This window comes from Myotis davidii, unplaced genomic scaffold (genome assembly GCF_000327345.1).
Source record: "Myotis davidii unplaced genomic scaffold, ASM32734v1 scaffold46, whole genome shotgun sequence".
Taxonomy (NCBI): Eukaryota; Metazoa; Chordata; class Mammalia; order Chiroptera; family Vespertilionidae; genus Myotis; species Myotis davidii.
The window spans coordinates 7,456,999-7,476,079 of NW_006383006.1; the positions used below are offsets into that span (position 1 = coordinate 7,456,999).

The 19,081-nt window shown below is 37.0% G+C and overlaps 1 protein-coding gene across 1 annotated transcript in view; it reads right to left on the minus strand.

The window, feature by feature from the left end:
* Positions 1 to 963: 963 nt before the first annotated feature.
* The window catches only part of SPRED1 (sprouty-related, EVH1 domain containing 1), a 161,049-nt gene continuing 142,931 nt past the window's right edge, over positions 964 to 19,081 (minus strand). The window contains exons 6-7 of the mRNA XM_006778100.2: positions 9,546 to 9,647; positions 964 to 6,788 (exon numbers count right to left, since the gene is read on the minus strand). Coding sequence (XP_006778163.1) covers positions 6,150 to 6,788; positions 9,546 to 9,647 — 741 coding nt within the window. The 3' untranslated portion in view covers positions 964 to 6,149. The remainder of the gene's footprint in view (positions 6,789 to 9,545; positions 9,648 to 19,081) is intronic.

Below are 19,081 nucleotides of genomic sequence, written 5' to 3' on the forward strand. Positions count from 1 at the left end.
CAAAAGTAAATAAAAAGTTATAAGTAAATAGCTTGCAATTTTGAAATGCAAAATTAAGAAGCAATGGGGACAAAAGCTACACAGGTCTCCTTAAGTTTCACTGTCCAGAAAAAATTATTTCAGTATTAGAAATCCTGGAATTCTTTCTGTCCAACCTCTTTCCTAATTGCACACAGCCTGTAGGTTACTACAAATTATTTCCAGGTTAAAATTAAGTTTGGGGGAGGAGGGGACACTAACCTAATCATTCTGACACATGTGCAAATGAAACTTTGGTTCAAAGGCAGGCTTTGTGGGATAACTGACGTACAAGCGGCTGGCCCTTTGAAAAGAAACAGGACAGAAGACTCATTTGAGAGCACTTTCCCCTACTATCTCAAGAGGAAGTACCATTGCTTGGGTGAAAAAGAATCCCTCTGACTCAAAGTTTTTAGCAAAATACCAATTGGGCAAGATGAACAATACTACACAAATATCTATACATATATATAATGTCTTTAGTGCTTTCTATTGGATCAGCATACAACTGATACATATTGAAGCATCATTCCAATTTTATTCTCCCAATTTTAAGAATCTCCACGTGCCATATGATGGATAGTGCATAATCTAGTAAGATAGATAAAAAGCGAACCCAGAAATGAAATAAATGTGATTGGAAATTAAGAAAGCATTCTCTTAAAAAATTGCATTTGAACAAAACAATGCTTATTCTATAAAAGTAACCTTTGTAACAAAAGGCAAAAAGCACTGTGACTAAAATATGACTTTAGAGTAAGCAAATTTCAAATCCTGGTGCCTCTAAAGAGATTTTGGGAATATTTATTAACCTCTTGAAGCCTAAATCTCCTCTTTAGTAAAATGAAGATAATACAATATAGGGTTATTTGAGGATTGAAAGTAATCATTTAAAATACATTAACAAAAATAAAGATTGCTAGACAAAACACCATTTCACCTATGTTTTGCAGTTAGACTTTTATTATAAATTGTTTTTGAACATCATTTCAAGGGTCTGAAACTGCAAATTTGGAGCAGCTAATTTAAATGAGTTGACTCCAGATCTCATATTATTATCAACTTTTTTCAAAAGACCACTGTGTACATGATACTTAACTGATGACCAAGCAGGAACCATAGTTTCAATTTCTCTGATGTAAAGACCATCCTACTTACTTATGGGTATTAACTTGAGGGGAAGACTATAAAGCAAATTTCTGAAAAAATTGTAAATAAGCACATGAGATTACATTTCGTAATTCATGGTTAAAGGTATAAACAGTTAATTTTTGATTTCAAACAAATCCAACTGTATTATAGTAAGCTAATGGTTATTTTGGTGTTGAAATACACTATGATTTTAAGTACTATCCCAATAATTTTTCATTTAGATTATTGGCTATCTTTGTTTATATTACAAGCCACATTCTGAAACTTACTAGGAGACACACAAAAGAATTAGTAGCCGTCTTGGGTTAAACATGTCTCACCTACCAGTTAAGGTGGTTAATCTAGACTTAGCTGTAACGTATTCCCCAACCAATAAATATAATGTACAGTATTAGGTAACAGACTGTAAAAAATCTGGATACAATCAAGGGTGAATATGTAAGTCATTAAGATGAACTATATTTTAATTCTCAGTTAAAAATATGCCTTACAAAATTATGATCAAAAGCTTCCATTTCTACTATTGCTTCCTCCTTTCATAATTATTATTTCTTACGTGAGTTTGTTATCCTCTAGAAGAGTAAGAAAAAGTCTTTTTATATTTCATGATAGGTTTAATCAGGTAATGAAAACAAATTCTTTGATATCATCTGATATTTCCAATTACATGGGTATGATGTAACAAAAACAGTTACAAACTTATATATGCATATTTACATTATATACCCAAAACTATCAAGCTAGTCAACTATATCTAAGGAGATACATTATGACATGAGTTAAACAATACTTCAATGCTTATTAGAAAGAATGCAGTCAAGCTTTTAATGGAAGTAATATACAAGTGAGGCACTTCTGAGGTCGAGAATAGAGAGCAAACGACACTACATACTGGTAATGTTCACAAAAATCTATGTGTATCTTTAATACATAAGATTTTCGACTAGATAATTTTTGAAAATTTTCAAAACTAGCAACTTATGCATTTTAAGGAGCTTCCAGAAACAACGGCTAACATCAGTGAATCAAAGCATATGAAAGGTTTATAACCACCTGGCTGCTAGCAAACAGTACCTTAATACCTCACAGCCCTTGTTTTTGGTTTCTATAAATCACTCCGGGTTGTGATTTCTTTTTTGTTTTGATTTCCTGCAAAATATCTCATGGTGGTTTACAGACCAAAAATTTTTTAAGTACACAACAATGCAAGTTTCCAGTACTTTCTCTTACATTTAGAAATGTAATTCTGGAGGTCAAATTAAGAACGAGATATTTAGTGAAGTATCTGTTTTTCAGGTAACTAAGGTTTCAACGTTTTTAGAAAAATGTTACACTTGCTTAATGCATCTTTGGGCTAAAATTAAAAACCCACTCTTAAATGCATAGTCTAAAGTGTAATCACAAGACTAAAAACAAATTTCAATATAAGAAACACCCTTCAGATTCTTTAAATATAGAGGAAAGTACTTTTCTGTATTTGTGAGACTCGTCTGGATATTAAGAAACATCTTTGTGGTGTTCAATTAAATGGGGGTTGGAGTTGAGGATGGGGAAGAAAAATAAAAGAAAAAGCAAGACTTACCTAAGATATCAGATGGCACTATAACAAGAATTAAAAGTGCATTTGTATTACTTCAAAAGTTCATATTAGGCACTGCTGAATAACCAATGAAAATAGGTAATTTCAAGTTTTCCCCTGCCCCAGCATCCCAGAGACATAAACACATACTCCCTCTGAAGTTGTCTTGATGTAATTGATGTTTATTTTTTTTAAAAAATTCTCCCTGACTAGCAATGGGAGGAAAAATAAGAATACCATTTGGTAATGGCTTTAGAAAGTTAAAAGAATTGGTTCTATAAATGCTTCGGCACATCCATTAAAATTGATTGCCAGTTCCAAATATTAATAAAATATTTTAATTCAGGATATATGAGGAAAAAGTGCTTAAAATCTTTCAGCAACCAACAAGACACATTAGGTAAAATATTCCTTTTATCGTCTGAGATATAGATCTTACTCCTGCTTTCTCCGCTTGGCGGTGACCACCACTCAAATAGCCCTTTCCAGGTAATAGTGACGAACCCTGTCAGACCCCAATTGCTACCTCACGGTTCTGGCCTTTAAATCATCCAGTAGGTGGTGCTGACGTTCCACACCTATTTTTTCAGAAACCTAGTTTCCTCACTAGCCCCCCACTTTCAAGGCAGGAGAAAAATCATTTCCGAATTATCAGGTCTGAACACAACACACCATCGGACTGAAGTCTTTCTTGTTATGCCGTCTAGATGATTTCATTTTCCATATTTACTATTACGTAGGCAGTTCTGTTTAGCCATTTGCTTAAACTACCAGATTAAAAACAGAGAAAGGTTTTAGAAAAGCCAGCTGCCAGTGCAGTGCCAAATCTGTATGCAGAACGAGAAAATGTCCCTGAACACACCTATACACGTTAGAGTAAGAAATTTAAACCACCCGCCATTTTTCACATACGGATTCTAATTTACTCAAGAGAAACTTTCCACATAGGGATTCAGATAACATATCACTAGTTTTCTAGACCAATTTAGAAACTGGGTGTGTTAACTATAAAGATCCAAGGTGAAATAAAACCATTTTATCACCATCGTTTTTAATGAAGAAACTTTTTTAAAATTGTAAAGGAAAAAATGGGGATGGGATGGCAAAATCTTAGCAGCAAAGTGGTTAAAACAATTTGAAAATATTAATGCACAAACATTAAAATATTAAAGCATATATGTTGCATATAAAATACAGTACAGAACCAGGAGTTGCACTATACTGATTAGTGCTTAACAGAAGAAATGGTTATATTTGTTCTTCCCAGAAATATATACACAGTCTATTTCCACAGATTTTCCTATATAGCCAGCAAGTTATTTTCTTCAGTTATTCACACCTTGCTCAAACCTGAATTATAAACTCCACACTTACAAATATGAAAATTTATTCATAAGGAAAATCAATATTTCCATTCCATCAGTAAGAAGTAATTTTGAAAGTTAACAGTCTATTCTAGGTAACCGAGTTTAGCAGAAAACTTCAGGGATGAAGATCATCTGGTGCAGCAGCGTCCAAATATATAAACAGTAAAAATAAGACTTCAAACTGCTGCGACAGTGTCACGTTTGGATTTAGTTGATCCAATTGATTTTTAGTACAAAACTAGAAATAACCTCTTCTTCATAACATCTATAGTTATCAATATATTTTTCTTCTTTTCAATGTGAAATAATACTTCAAGATGATCTATATACACAATGTTGTCAGTTCAAGCTGTCATATAAATATAAATGCTTTCTTAAAAAAAGTATTTTACAGACAGATAGTGTTATATACATTGTTCAGTTTGATCTGGGGCAAAAGAAGACAGCGAACACAAGCTTACGTGTGAACGTAAAAAGAATGATACATAAATGACATTTAAAAACGTGTATAGAAAATGAGCTTCAAACGGTAGTGTGATTTTAATGTTTATCACTTCTGAAACTTCAAGCCATTAAAAAGAAAGGCACGCTTATCAACTTGATCCCTCTAAGGGAATGTTCTTAAAGAACCCTTACTTGATTAGAGTTTAAATGTAACAGTTAAAAAAAAAAGAAGACAATTTGATCCCAAAGTACTTTAAATAATTTGTTGGAACACTTATCCAACTACTTTGTAAATAAAACATCCAGTGATACAATGCTCTGCAAAAGAAATAAATTTTTATGTACAAGGTATTTCATTCACAATGTTGGATTAAATACTTTCCTGGGATAGTTTAGCACATACTTTAACACAAACTAATTTTGCTTTTGGCTGGTTTAAATAAAATAAAATGCAACTGAAAAAAGCTACTGGTATTATGTGAATAATGAGCACTGAGGAGTAAGCTAAAAAAATTAGTAACACAGCTGAACGAATTCTGGGTTAGCAGAATGATAAACGGAGATCTTAGGAGGAAACTTTTACACTAACCATCCAGTTACACTTCTTTGTCTTGTGACATATTTGTAAATGCAATATAATTTTTTGAAGGAGGAAACTCTGAAAGAAAACAACTTGCTGGTTGAATACCACAAAAAACAAAACAACAACCCCCCAAAACCTCTTTTTTTCTATGTTTACACAATCTCTTTTTATATAAAAATAAGTGTTACGTTCCCATCAGAACATTAGACGATTATATCTGTGCTTTAAAAAAAAGTTGGTCACTCAAGGCTATTAGAATATTTTAAAGAATTTTAGATTACCAGAATGTACAGATAGAACTCAATATAAACCGTAGCCAACAGGAAACAAAGATGGAAATATCAAATCATTCACATGGAATAAAAATGTTATATTAATTAGATGAGTAAAATATGCAAAATATAATGGAATGTGACCGTAGATATATGTACATCTACTTCAGAACTAGGAAGGGGAAGAAAAGTTTAATGTCATAATTCGTACCTTGTATTTAGTTAAATATAAACATTTGTTATTTATACATAAAACTGCTTTCAAAAAACAATAAATGATTTAGGTGCACTTGTTTAACTTCTTATAATTTCCAAGTGTTAACTTTTCTTAGATTGAAATCAGCTGTTCCCTAGTGCACTTTTAGTTCATGTCCTAATGAATTCAAACCTTTAAAAGTCCCATCACCTAATGCATAAATATACAAAAATGCCAAAATTAATCCCTTTTAGTCAGATCATATTTTATGATCCCTTTTTATAGCCAATAACCAGAAATGGTTTCCTTTTGCAAATACGCTTTACAACCTGTAACAAAACGTGCCATGCGCTCAAGGGAAAAGTTAGGCATGGCTGGCATTTGTGAAATGCCAAGAACTGACGAGTGCTGCTTCCTCCACGCGTGGCCCCTGTGACACCAGGCAAGATTTCATATTGCTTGCCGAAAGCTTCCGCAAATCCAAGTTAACTAATGCCTGGAAACAAAGATTTTAAACTCATTTTGGCCCTAGATCCTTTCATCCAGCAGCCTTATGTTTCCCACCGCAACACCCACATGCCTCCCCACAACGATGGCACATTCTCAAAGGGACGTAGCAGCACATACATGGTACAATGAAAGAAAGAGCTACCAGGGCTAACCATCGTAGGCAGAACTTGTCATCGCTAGTGTCACATGAACAGGGATCAGAAAAGTCTCCCTCTGAGTCTGACATACAATGATACAGCATGCTCTCGGCACAGAGCATGCAACTAACTTGATAGATGCATCTTTTAATAGGGTCTGGAGCATCCTGACACTTCCCCCTGCCGTTTTCTTCATGATTAAACCTTTCCTGGCAGTATACGCAGCGAGAACGCTCACCATCTTCTTTTCTTCGTTTTGACTTCTTAAATTTTAATGAGGAAGGCTGTGTCTTAAATACCACAGAGTCTTTGAATGAACTTAACTTAGTCTCATCCCCACAAGAGTACAGATAGTCTGATTTTTTACTGTCTGGTTTAGAAAACTGAATATTGGAGTCAGTATCATCTCTCTCCAAGTCATTTTTCCACATGTCAGGATGCCTGTAGTCCGCATAGCGACGGATTAAGATATCTCGAGGGTTTATTCTGACAATCTCATCCTCATCCTGAAAGCTGACGTGTCGAGGGACCTAAAAAAGGAAGAGATGAAAACTGCAATAAGGACTGTAAACATGAATTTTATGCATCAACTTTGCTGGGCCATGCTGCCCAGATATTTGGTCAAACATTACTCTCAATGTTTAAGTACAGATGTTTCTTGGATGAGATTCACATTTAAATTGGTGGACTATGAAGAGTGAAGATCAGCCTCCATGATATAGGTGAACCTCATCTAATCAGCTGAAGGCCTTAATGGAACAGACTGATGGCAACTCTTCCCTGCTTCTCAAGCCTGACAGCTTACCCTGCAGGGTTTGGAGATGTACCTCCCCTATCACATGTGCCAATTCCTTAAAAGAAACCTCTATCTATACACGTCTTATTGGTTCTGTTTCTCTGGAGAATCGTGACTCATCTATTGGTACTGAGAAGTGGGTTGCTGTAACAAATGCCTAAAATGTGGCAATGGCTTTGAAACTGGGTAATAGACAGAGGCACAAAAAGTTTTGAGGTGCACGTTACAAAAACCCTAGATAGCCTTGAACTTTAACCATAATACCGGATAGTGAAAGGAAGTGGAAAAAAAAGGGGGAAAGAATTGTATTCTAGTGTTTTGTGGAAGGCAGAACTTATAAACATGCTCTGAAGAAAGCACCAAAGGTGTGGCCCTGGCTGGGCTGGATAGGTAGGCTGGGGCATTGTCCCGTACACCAAAAGGTTGTGGGTTCGATCCCATCTGGGCGCAACGGATCTGTCTCTCTCTCTTTCAAAATCAATAAACATATCCTCGGGTGTGGATCAAAAAAAAGAAGAAAATACCAAAGGTGTGGCTAGATAATCATAGGATAAAGAGGTTATGGTGTGACTCATAGATCCTATCAACCATCTCAGCTGAAATGCTGCCAGGTTGGATCTAAGGGGACAGAGTTGAGAGGAAATGAATCAAGATTGTCAAAGTAATAGCATTTACAGGACTGGCAAACAGAGCTATCTGGCTGGGAACATGCAGTATCTTTTAAGGGAAGAACTGGAAATGTTGGGGCTGTCTCCTCAGTTCAATAGGATGGGGCCACTTCCTCAGTTCCAGTGGGGCAGGAAGCCCAGGGTCAGGGCCACCCCCTGAAGGAAAAAAAAAAATCAAGCCAAAGAGGATTGTTTCTGAGCCTTAAAAATCAATGAAATTTGCTCTGCTAAGTTTTAGACTAGTTAAAGAAACCTATGACTCCTTTCTTCTTTCTAGTCTCTCCCTTTTGGAATGGAAATATCGATTCTGTGCCTTTCCCACCATTATAGTTTGAAGCAGGTAACTGCTCAGGCTTCTCAGGTCCCCAGATAGAAAGGTATTTTGTCTGAGGATGAATCATATTTTGTCTCACCCCACTCTTGATTTAGATGAAACTAAGATAAGACTTGGGACTGAGTGTTGATGCTGGAATGGGTTAAATTTGGGGGCTGCTGTGACGGAGTGAATTTTTGTGTGTGAGAAAGGCATGAATTTAGGGGACCAGAGGGATAAAATGTTATGGGCTGAACCATGTCCTCTCCAAATTCACGAGTTGAGGCACCAACTTCCACTATCTCAAAAAGTTACTATATTTAGATACAGGGACTTTAAAAAGGTCATTAAGTTCAAATAAAGCCCTTAGAGTGAACCTTAATGCATCCAATTTGACAGGCGTACTTTTAAGAGGAAATTGGACACACAGAGAGACGTGGGGATATGCACAAAAGAGCAAAGACCAGTGAGGACACACCAAGAAAGTGGCCACTTACAAGCCAAGGAGAGAAATCCCTGAAGAAACCAAATTGCTAACACTCTGACCTCGGACTTCAGTTTCCAGACTCATAAGAAAATAAGTTCTTGTTGTTCTAGCCATTAGTCTGTTGTACTTTGTTATGATAGCCCTCGTAAACTAATACAAAGGCATATACTTATTAAAGCTTGGCTATGCAGGTCTCTGAAAATAACTTAAAATGCACCATGCCACATACATATACATATATATATACATATTCATATACATATACATATACATATACATATACATATGCATATGCATACAACCTCCCTCACCCCTCCTTCTGGGTAGACTGTCTCCCTGAGGCCAAGGAGCAAAGTAAATCTTCTGGAGATAAATCACACAAGGTCTAAATCAAAATGATCCCTTTATTTACCCATTCACGCCACATACATATACATATACATATACATATACATATACATATACATATACATATACATATACATATGCATATGCATACAACCTCCCTCACCCCTCCTTCTGGGTAGACTGTCTCCCTGAGGCCAAGGAGCAAAGTAAATCTTCTGGAGATAAATCACACAAGGTCTAAATCAAAATGATCCCTTTATTTACCCATTCAGATGGGCTTCTAGAAGGTGCATTTGTATCTCCTGGACACAGCGACTAGTCTACAAGTAAGCACCTGACCCAGGCTGGGGCAAACTTCTATTCCCCAGATATTTGGTACTGGGACTAAAAAAATTCCAGGTCTGGGCTAAAGGTGAAGTCCATTAAATTAACTCTGTATAATTCTTATTGGTTTTATCTGGTGATAAATACACTGTTTCTATCCCCCAGACTCACACTAGAAATTTGGATAGAATTTATGTATTAGGGTTTACAAGCACTTATGTAGCAAACCTATACACTAAATTCTTTTTCCTAGTACAATTCAACTATATAGAGAATTAGAAGGACTAGAAAACTTCACTTATATGCTCGTTAGTTATAGTCCCTATCAGAAGATAAACTAAGATAACTTACCTTATTTTGGGACTTTAGGCCTCCACATTCCTTGGATATTTGTCGCTGTGCATATTCTATGCTTCTGCCCTGAATGTCTAGGCTTGGATGAGTGAACGTTATCTAAAATACAAACAATTTCTACTTAAATGACAATTCCAGAATTTCATAACTTATTAGTAGTTAAGCTTTCCAAAATGTTGAGTCATCCTATTTATTATATAAAATTAGGTCTTTCCTTATGCATTTAAAATTTAAATTAAAAAGTAATACAGAATTCTGATTTCTGGTTCTACATGTAAGCACTTTAAAGTTGCCACTCTGTCCTAAGAAGGAAAAACTGAAGAGAAAAAACAAAACAAAACAATACTTCTTGGATCTGTAAGACAGAGAAGGACATAAGGCAAACCACTGCTTTCAAGACTGGAGAGACAGAACAACAGAGCAGACTCATGAGTGATCAGTGCCATGGAAAGCAGTGCCGGGGTAGGAAAAGCTGAACTGTAATTGATGAACTGCTGGAAGCTCACTGTGGATAATGCCGAGATTCACCTGCAGGAGCTCCACCAGGTCCCCACGGTAAATATCAGAAAAGTCCCAAAGGCTTTCAGCCGGAAGAGGGGAAAAAAGAACCGTTTTGAAATTAGGGAGCACACTGTTTTTAACAGAGTCTGCCCCCAGGAGAAATTAGTTAACCAGAGCCTGACCTGCCAGGTGTCATCAGAACCTATCTGACCACACCATCCACCCTAAGCAGAGAAGAAAAAAACTGAGAAATACTTGTGAAGTTCATAGTCCAGAGGCATGGCTCAGACTAAAAGACAGAGCAAATCATAGGGCTATAAGAATGCTTCCTCTCCCTACACACTTTACCACTATATTACTAAAGGCCTATTTACAAGCATTTTACCCAGTACATTATGTGGAGCTATAAAAAACACACCCAAAAACAAAACAAAAAACAACAACAAAACATACGAAAAGGCAACAAAACAAAAACAACAACAACCCATAATTTGAAGAGAAAGAACAAGCATCAGAACCAGATACGCCAGGGATGTTGGAAATGGCAGACCAGGAATTTAAAACAACTATCATTAATACGCTAAGGGTTCTAATGGATAAAGTAAACAGCATGCAAGAACAAATGAGTAATGAAAGCAGAGATGGAAATCCTAAGAGCAACAACAAAATGCTAGAGATAAACAAACAAACAAACACTAAGAGAAATGAAGAGTGGCTTTGATGAGCTCATTAGAGAGGTAAGAATCTCCAAGCTTAAGAATATCTCAATACATACCTCCAAAACGAAAGCAGAGAACAAAGATAGAAAGAAATGAACAGAATACTGGAGAACCGTGGGACAACTGCAAGAGGCATAACATACATGAAATAGGAATATCAGGAGAAGAAAGGAACAGAAGAAATATTTGAAATAATGTCTGAGAATTTACCCAATTTAATGTCAACCACAGATCCAGGAAGCTCAGAGAAGACCAGGAAGGATAAATGCCCAAAAAAGTAAACATCAGCATGTTTTAAAACTATAAAAAAAAGAAAATCAAAGATAAAGGGAAAATCCTGAAGAAAACAACACACACACACACACACACACACACACCACAGAGGAGAAAACACTTAAAAAAAAAAGGAGCAAAGATGAGAATTACATCTGACTCAGAAACCATGCAAGGACAAAGAGAGTGGAGTGAAACATTTATAAAGTATTGAGAGAAAAAGTCCACCAACCTACAGTTCTCTATGTTGTGAAATTATCTTTCAAAAGTAAAGGAGATAGATATAAAGACTTTCTCAGGCAAACAAAAATCGAGGAAATTTGTTGCCCAGTAGACCTGCAATATGGGAAATGTTAACAGTTCTAAATTTAAAGATAAGGAAAATAATATAGATCAGAAACTTGAATCTACGTAAGAATGAAAGAGTACCAAAGAAAAAAAAATAAGTAAAAACAAAATAAAACTTTTTATTTTTCTTATTTTAATTGATCTAACAAAAGTTTGTTCAAAAAGACAGCAGCAATGTACTTGATAAAGTACAGTTATATATATCTATATACTGGTATATAAAAGTGACTGTTATGACAGAACGACTGATTGCTATGATGCGCACTGACCACCAGGGGGCAGATGCTCAATGCAGAACCAAGCCTGCAGGCCTCGATCGCTGATGGGGCCTGCCAGCCAACCTCCCAGGCCCCACCCTGGCTGGGACAGGGAACCAGGGGTGGGTGGTGGCAGACGCAGCCCCTTTCCCAGGGGGGCAGAGGGCTGGCGGTCAACCTCCTGGGTCCCTCTTCCCATCCCTCCTCCCGGCTGGAGGTCCTGTTTGGGGCCAGGCCCCAGGCTGGGATGGGGAACTGGAGGTGGGTCCCCGGCTGGAGGTCCTGGGATGGGGAACTGGAGGTGGGTAACAGCAGATGTGGGCGGTGAGTGGGGGAGGTGGGGAACTGTGCAGTGATGGCGCATGGGCGGCGAGGGGAGAAGGAGGGGGCAGGTAGGGAGGTAGGGAACCCCGCGGTGGTGGCACGTGGGCGGTGAGGAAAGGAGGCAGGTAACCTGATTGGCCCTGATCACTGGCTAGGCCTAGGGACCCCACCCATGCACAAATTTTGTGTACCAGGCCTCTAGTATGAATATACTTGTATGCTTATATATATATACATATATCAATGAATGACAGCAATGATACAAGGGATGGGAGGGAGGAATTGGGATTATTTTACTACATAAGATACTTGCACTACCTACAAAGTGGTTTAGTATTATTGAAAATAGACATGAATTAATTTTAAATGTATATGGTAAACTGTCAAGCAACCATTAAAAAGTTTTTTAAAAAAATAACTGATATGCAAAAAAGGAGAGAATGAAATCATATAAAATCCTATATAATAAAAACCTAATATGCAAATTGTCCCCTTGGATGGTAGTTCGACTGAGAGACTAGGCGTTCGACCACTTGCTATGATGTGCATTGACCACCAGGGGGCAGTGCAGAACATGGTGGGCATCTGCGGCGTGCTGTGACCTCTTGCCAGCTATCTGGGAGCAGGGGTGACAGGGACAGAGGTATGGTGAGAATGTGGGGTGTCTGTTGAGCTCGCTCTACCTCCCCCTGCTTCCCTCACCCAGGAAGCCAGGGCTCGCGTGCTGGGGAAGCCCCCACGCTCAGGTGCCAGGAGCCTGCGAGCAGCCCGCCCTGCACCTGCACAGCTTCTTCCAGGTGAGCCGGGGCCGCAGGGGCCAGTCAGCATCCCCGTGGGTTTGTGCAGGAGCTGGTCTGCGAGGCCAGTTGGGAGAGAGCGTACTGCCCGCCTGGCTTCTGTGCAGCACCGCTGGGCGGCCCAGAGGCCCACGCTGCACCCCAGCCCATGGTGTCCGGCCGTGCTCACCGCATCTCTGCGTGGGTACTCCGGCACCATGACTCAGGCAGAGGGGGGTGTGCGGGGATCTGGGGGGCCCAGGTGCTGCCCAGGGTACAGAGTGGTTTCCGGCCGTGCTCACCGCATCTCTGCGTGGGTACTCCGGCACCATGACTCAGGCAGAGGGGGGTGTGCGGGGATCTGGGGGGCCCAGGTGCTGCCCAGGGTACAGAGAGGTCAGCTGGGATCTGCCGTTCTATGCTAGACGCTCGAGCTTCGATAGTTGTCCAGGCCTAGGGATCAGACCCCGTGCACGAATTTCATGCACTGGACCTCTAGTGGTCAATAAATGCACAAAAGACTTTGGGAAAATTAAATACAACAATAGAAATGAAGATCAAGGGTAACAAACAGAAAACTGTACCACATATGATAGAGATTAATCCAACTATATCAGTAATCACTTTGAACATAATGTCCTAAATATTCTAATTAAAAGACATTGAAGAATGAATTAAAAATAAGACCCAAGTATACGTTGTCTATAAGAACAACATATGAACAATGATATAATGATAAAAGGGCCGAATCCTTAGCAAGTATGTATTTAACAAAAGTGTGTCAAATTACATGAGGCAAAAACTGTTGGAATTGCAAGGAGAAATAGATGTACCCATTATTGTAGGTGAAGACGACATGGACAGATCCAACAGGCAGAAAATCACTAAGGACAAATTGAACACATTAACTCTGTCAATCAACTGGATATAATTGACATCTGCAGACTACTAACCCAGCAGCAGTATAAAGTGGGGCCTTGACTTACGAGTGTCCCAACTAACAAGTTTTTCGAGATAAGAGCCGTCTCTCGGCCGATTTTTTGCTTTGAGTTGCAAGCTAAAATTTGGGTTACGAGCCAGCTTCAGATACCCCACCGCTAGTTGGCGCAGCGAATGTCACAGTGAACGCCACAACATCAGCCCAGCATCACGTGTCTCACTCGTTCACTTTTTGATTTGACATACGAGTAATTTGAGTTACGAGCTCCGTCATGGAACGAATTAAACTCGAAAGTCAAGGCCCCACTGTACACATTCTTCTCAATCTCTCATGGAGCATTAACCCAGATAGACCACATTTTGGGTAAAAAAACAGATCTTAGCAAAAAAAAAAAAGAAAAAAAAAAGAATTTATACAATGTCTGCTCTCAGACCACAAGGAATTAAACTATAAATGAATAAGAGAAAGGTAATTTAAAAATCCCAATATACGTGTAGCTTAAATAACATACTTCAAAGTAATACATTATGGGTCACAAAGAAATCTGAAGAAACTTAAAAGGTATTTTGAACTAAATGGAAATAAAAACAAATGATCAAACTTTATGGAATGCAGTAAAACATGTGCTTAGAGAGAAACTGATAGCATTGAATGCATGTAATTAGAAAGGAAGAAACATCTAAAGTCAATAATATAAGTTCCCACCTTAGCAAAGCAGAAAAAATTAAGTCCAAACAAGAAAAGAATAAGAATTAGAATAGAAATCAATACAGAGTATTAATGAAATAAAAAACTAATTCTTTGAAAAGATGAACAAAACTGAAAAGCCTATAGTCAGGCTAAATAAAACAGAGAGGACACAATTATTAATATCGGCAATAAAAGAGGGAATATCACTACAGATTCCATGGAAATTACAAGGTTAATAAAAGAACATTATGAACAACTCCATGGCCACAAACCTGATAGTCAAGGTGAAATGGATCGATTCCTTGAAAGGCACTATCTGCCAAAACTCAATAAACAATCTGAATAGGACTATATCTATTTAAGAAGCAGAATCAATAATTTTTCAAAATAGAAAGCACCAAGGAAAATACACCTCTCCCAAGACATATGAACCACCAACAGATATATGAAAAGATGTTCAACCTCACTGGCAATCAGGGACATGCAAATGAAAACTACAATGAGATACCTACCACCTTATGCTTATTAGAGTGGCCATTATTCCTAAGACAAGCAGTAAGAGTTGGAGAGGTTTTGGAAAAAAGGGAACCCTCATTCACTGCTGGTGGGAATGTAAACTGGTACAACCACTATGGAAAGCAGTCTGGCGATTCCTCAAAATATTAAGAATAGAGCTACCATATGACCCAGCAATCCCTCTTCCGGGTATATACCCCAAAAAACTAGAAATCATGTATTCACAAAGATATATGCACCCCTATGTTCATTGCAGCATTATTCACGGTGGCCAAGACATGGAAACAAAGAACCAAAGTGCCCTGCGGTAGCAGACTGGATAAAGAAGATGCGGTTCATAGACACAATACTACTCAGCCATAAGAAAGGATGAAACAACATGGATGTACCATTTACAACAACATGGGTGGACCTTATGCTAAGTGAAATAAGTCAGTCAGAAAAAGCTAAAAATCATGATTTCACTCATATGTGGGATATAAAACTGAAACTCGTGGACACAAACAGCAGTGTGGTGGTTTCCAGAGGTAAGTGGGGGGGGGGGGGGGGGAGGTAAGAGGAGAAGCGGGTCATAATATAAGGTGACAGGAGAAGATTTGACTATGGGTGGTGGGCACACGGTACAATATACAGATATTGTAACATAGAAACCCACACCTAAAACATACATGTTCATGTTGACCAATGTCACCCCAATCAATTTAATGAAAGAAAGAAAAGAAAGCATCAGCTCCAGAAGGATTTACTGTAGAAATCTACCAAACATTTAAGGAACAAGTTACATCAAATTTCTACTATCTTATACAGAAGATCCAAAAAAGAAATACTTCCGACCTCATTCTATGAGGCCAACATTACCCTAATACTAAAACCAGACAAAAACATTACAAAAAACACACACAAAAACTCCTGCAACCAGTAAGCGAACTACAGCAAAGCTGCGGGATACAAGGTTAATACACAATAGCCAAACACTTTCTTATATCAACAATGAATAAGAAGAATTTGATATGTAACAAAATATGTACAAGATCCATATGTGAAAAGCCACAAAATTCTGATGAACAAATTTAAACAAGTAGATGCAAGGTATTCCCATGTTCATATACTGGTGAAAACTTCTACTTTTTTTTTTGGCTTTGTATTAATTTACACACACAAATGCATGCATGCATATATGTGGGTCTTTAAATTTTTTAACAGGACCTTTTGCACTGTGCCTTGCTTTTCTATACTTAATGATACACCACAGACCCTTTTCTATGTTTTCTAAAAAATATTTTTATTGAATTTAGAGAGAGAGGGAGAGGGAGGGAGAAAGGGAGAGACAGTGATGTGAGAGCAAAACATCAATCTGCTGCCTCCTGCATGCCCTCTACTGGGGAATCAAACCTTCAACCTTTTAGAGCATGGGAAGACACTCAACCAAGGGAACCATAGCAGCCAGGTCAACTTTTCTCTATTTATACATATACCTCTAATCTTATTCTTTTTAAAATTTTATTTATTTTAATTTTTTGTTTTGTCTTTTTTCTAAGACCTTTTTCTTTTCGTCTTTCATTGAATGAATAACAGTTTATTTAACTAGTCTAATTAGTTACACAATATACACATAGGCTTTTCCCAGTCTTCGGATGCTATAAACAGCATTGTAACAGATGTTCTTACACATTTACTTTTAATACACATGTCCAAGTACATATGTATCACAAATTCCTAAAATAGAATTGCTGAATTTTAAAATCTGTACACTTCAGCCCTAACCCGTTTGGCTCAGTGGATAGAGCGTAGGCCTGCAAACTGAAGGGTCCCAGGTACGATTCTGGTCAAGGGCATGTACCTTGGTTGCAGGCACATCCCCAGTAGGAGGTGTGCAGGAGGCAGCTGTTTGATGTTTCTCTGGCATCGATGTTTCTAACTCTCTCTCTCTCTCTTCCTCTCGGTGAAAAAAATCAATAAAATATGTTTTAAAAAATGTTTGTATACTTCAGTTAAAAAAGGAATTTAAAATGGATATATCCAACTTGAACCACCTACTTTGTAGTGTCTTAAACATAGAAGAAAGTTTAATAAAATTAATGAAAAGGTTACCTCATTCCCAACCTTGTTTCCTATAGCTTTAAAATTTTACTTTCATTAGCACCTTAATCACATAGAACATAAAGAGGAAAAAAAAGCATTTAAATTATAATTGTGCTATAGAACTAAAGGATTGATGTGGGATGAAGTGGATTCTGGAGTTTATTTTTTCTAATCTGTCTTTATTATCTATTCTCCCATGCCTCGTTACCTCTACCCAGGATGAAAAATTATGAGCTCACACTTCCCACTCCATTTTCCTTTTAGTTTCAATATTCAAGTATGGATGTCCCCCCAAAATGTATATACACTTTAACAGCTGATAGCTCAATTTTGAAAATAAAATGTATTTTAATAAACACTGCCTTTATAATTATTAAAAGTGTGTTTATACCTATAAACTTGATTTCCTAATAAGTACATAGTATTAGTCTCTATGGAAGGCATAATGAAGTACAAAAATGGCTCTTATCCTCATGGGTCGGATGATAAAGCATACAAATACAACTCAAGGTGAAATATGTAAGAATTCAGGATTAATGGATGAAGGAATCACTATGATTAAATGGTCTGAAAAAGATTCATGAAGAAAAAGAAACTGAAAGTAAACAACAAATAAACTAAGCATTTGTTCAACTTTTTTTAAAAGATGGAAGAGCATTATAGAAAAGAAGCAGAGAGAAACATTTTTGTTTTTCCCCCCTGATAGATGTATTTCTTATAATAAATACAATGACATGTATTAAATATATATTCTTGGTTTATTTTTATAGTAAAAATGTCCACTTTTTGACTTATTACTCCAATTTCACTTTCAGAAAAAGTCACAAACAGCACCAAAACATATGCACTTTGAAACTACCCGAGTTATCAGAGTAGTTAATAATGTTAATCCTCCCACACAATCTTTACATGAAAACAAAAATGGACAATGCTGACTTTTTACACTTATTAAGCACAGATGCTGTAAGATACACCCCAACTCACCCCTGCTTTTTAATGTGATGCTACTGCTACAGGCTTTCAGACGAATTTCTTAGCTGAAAAAGCCATGGGAGATTCTTCTTCAAAGTTGGTCACAAACGAAATTTTAAGAGGATTACATTTACAATGGCAACAGCACAAAATAGTGCAAAGAATCTCATAAAAAACACATTTTTTTCATGAAGAAAATGCAAAGCTTTAATGAGAGATAGTGAATAGTTAAACATAGGGATATATCATATTTATAAATAAGAAGGTTAAATTTTCCCTAAAACTAACAGAGATTCAGTGCAATTAAAATATAAATTGTAAATGGGTTTTTCATCCAATTTGATTAGCGACTAAAAGTTTTGTAAGAGTAAACAGCCAAAACTTTTTTTTTTTAATCTAAAGAAACAAAAATGTAGGTAGCGGCATTTCAATTATACAGATATTAAGACTTCTCACATAGCTAAAGTAATTCTACAATACAGAAGATCAGATTAGAGAAACCAAGAAACATGGAATATGGAAAATTTGATATATGATAGATACGGCACTCCCTGACCCCAATAAATGGTGCTGAAGCAATTAATTATACACATGGTAAAAATAAAATTGGATTCCTATCACAGAAGAGAAATCAGTTTAAGCTGGGTTATAGACAAAACTAAAATTTATAGTACAAAATAGGGAGAAAATCTTTGAAACAAGGATAGGGAGGCATTTATATAAAAACCACCAGGAAAAGAATAAATTCAATTGCATTAAAATTTAGAATATCTGTTCACCAAACCCATATAGAAAATGAAAAACAACTACAAACTAGAAGATACTGGCCACAAATAAAACTGAAAAAGGAGAAGTGACACAGAAAATTTTATTACTCAGTAACAAGGTTATTATATAAGAACATGTAGCTAAAATTAGTTTGTAGAGGAACAACCATGGCTATTTCCATAATCTTTCAAATGCTCAAGATATATGGCTTGTGATCATAGAACACATGAATCCCCTAGACCAGTGGTAGGCAAACTCATTATTCAATAGAGCCAAATATCAACAGTACAACGATTGAAATTTCTTTTGAGAGCCAAATTTTTCAAACTTAAACTATATAGGTAGGTACACTGTTATTAACTTAATT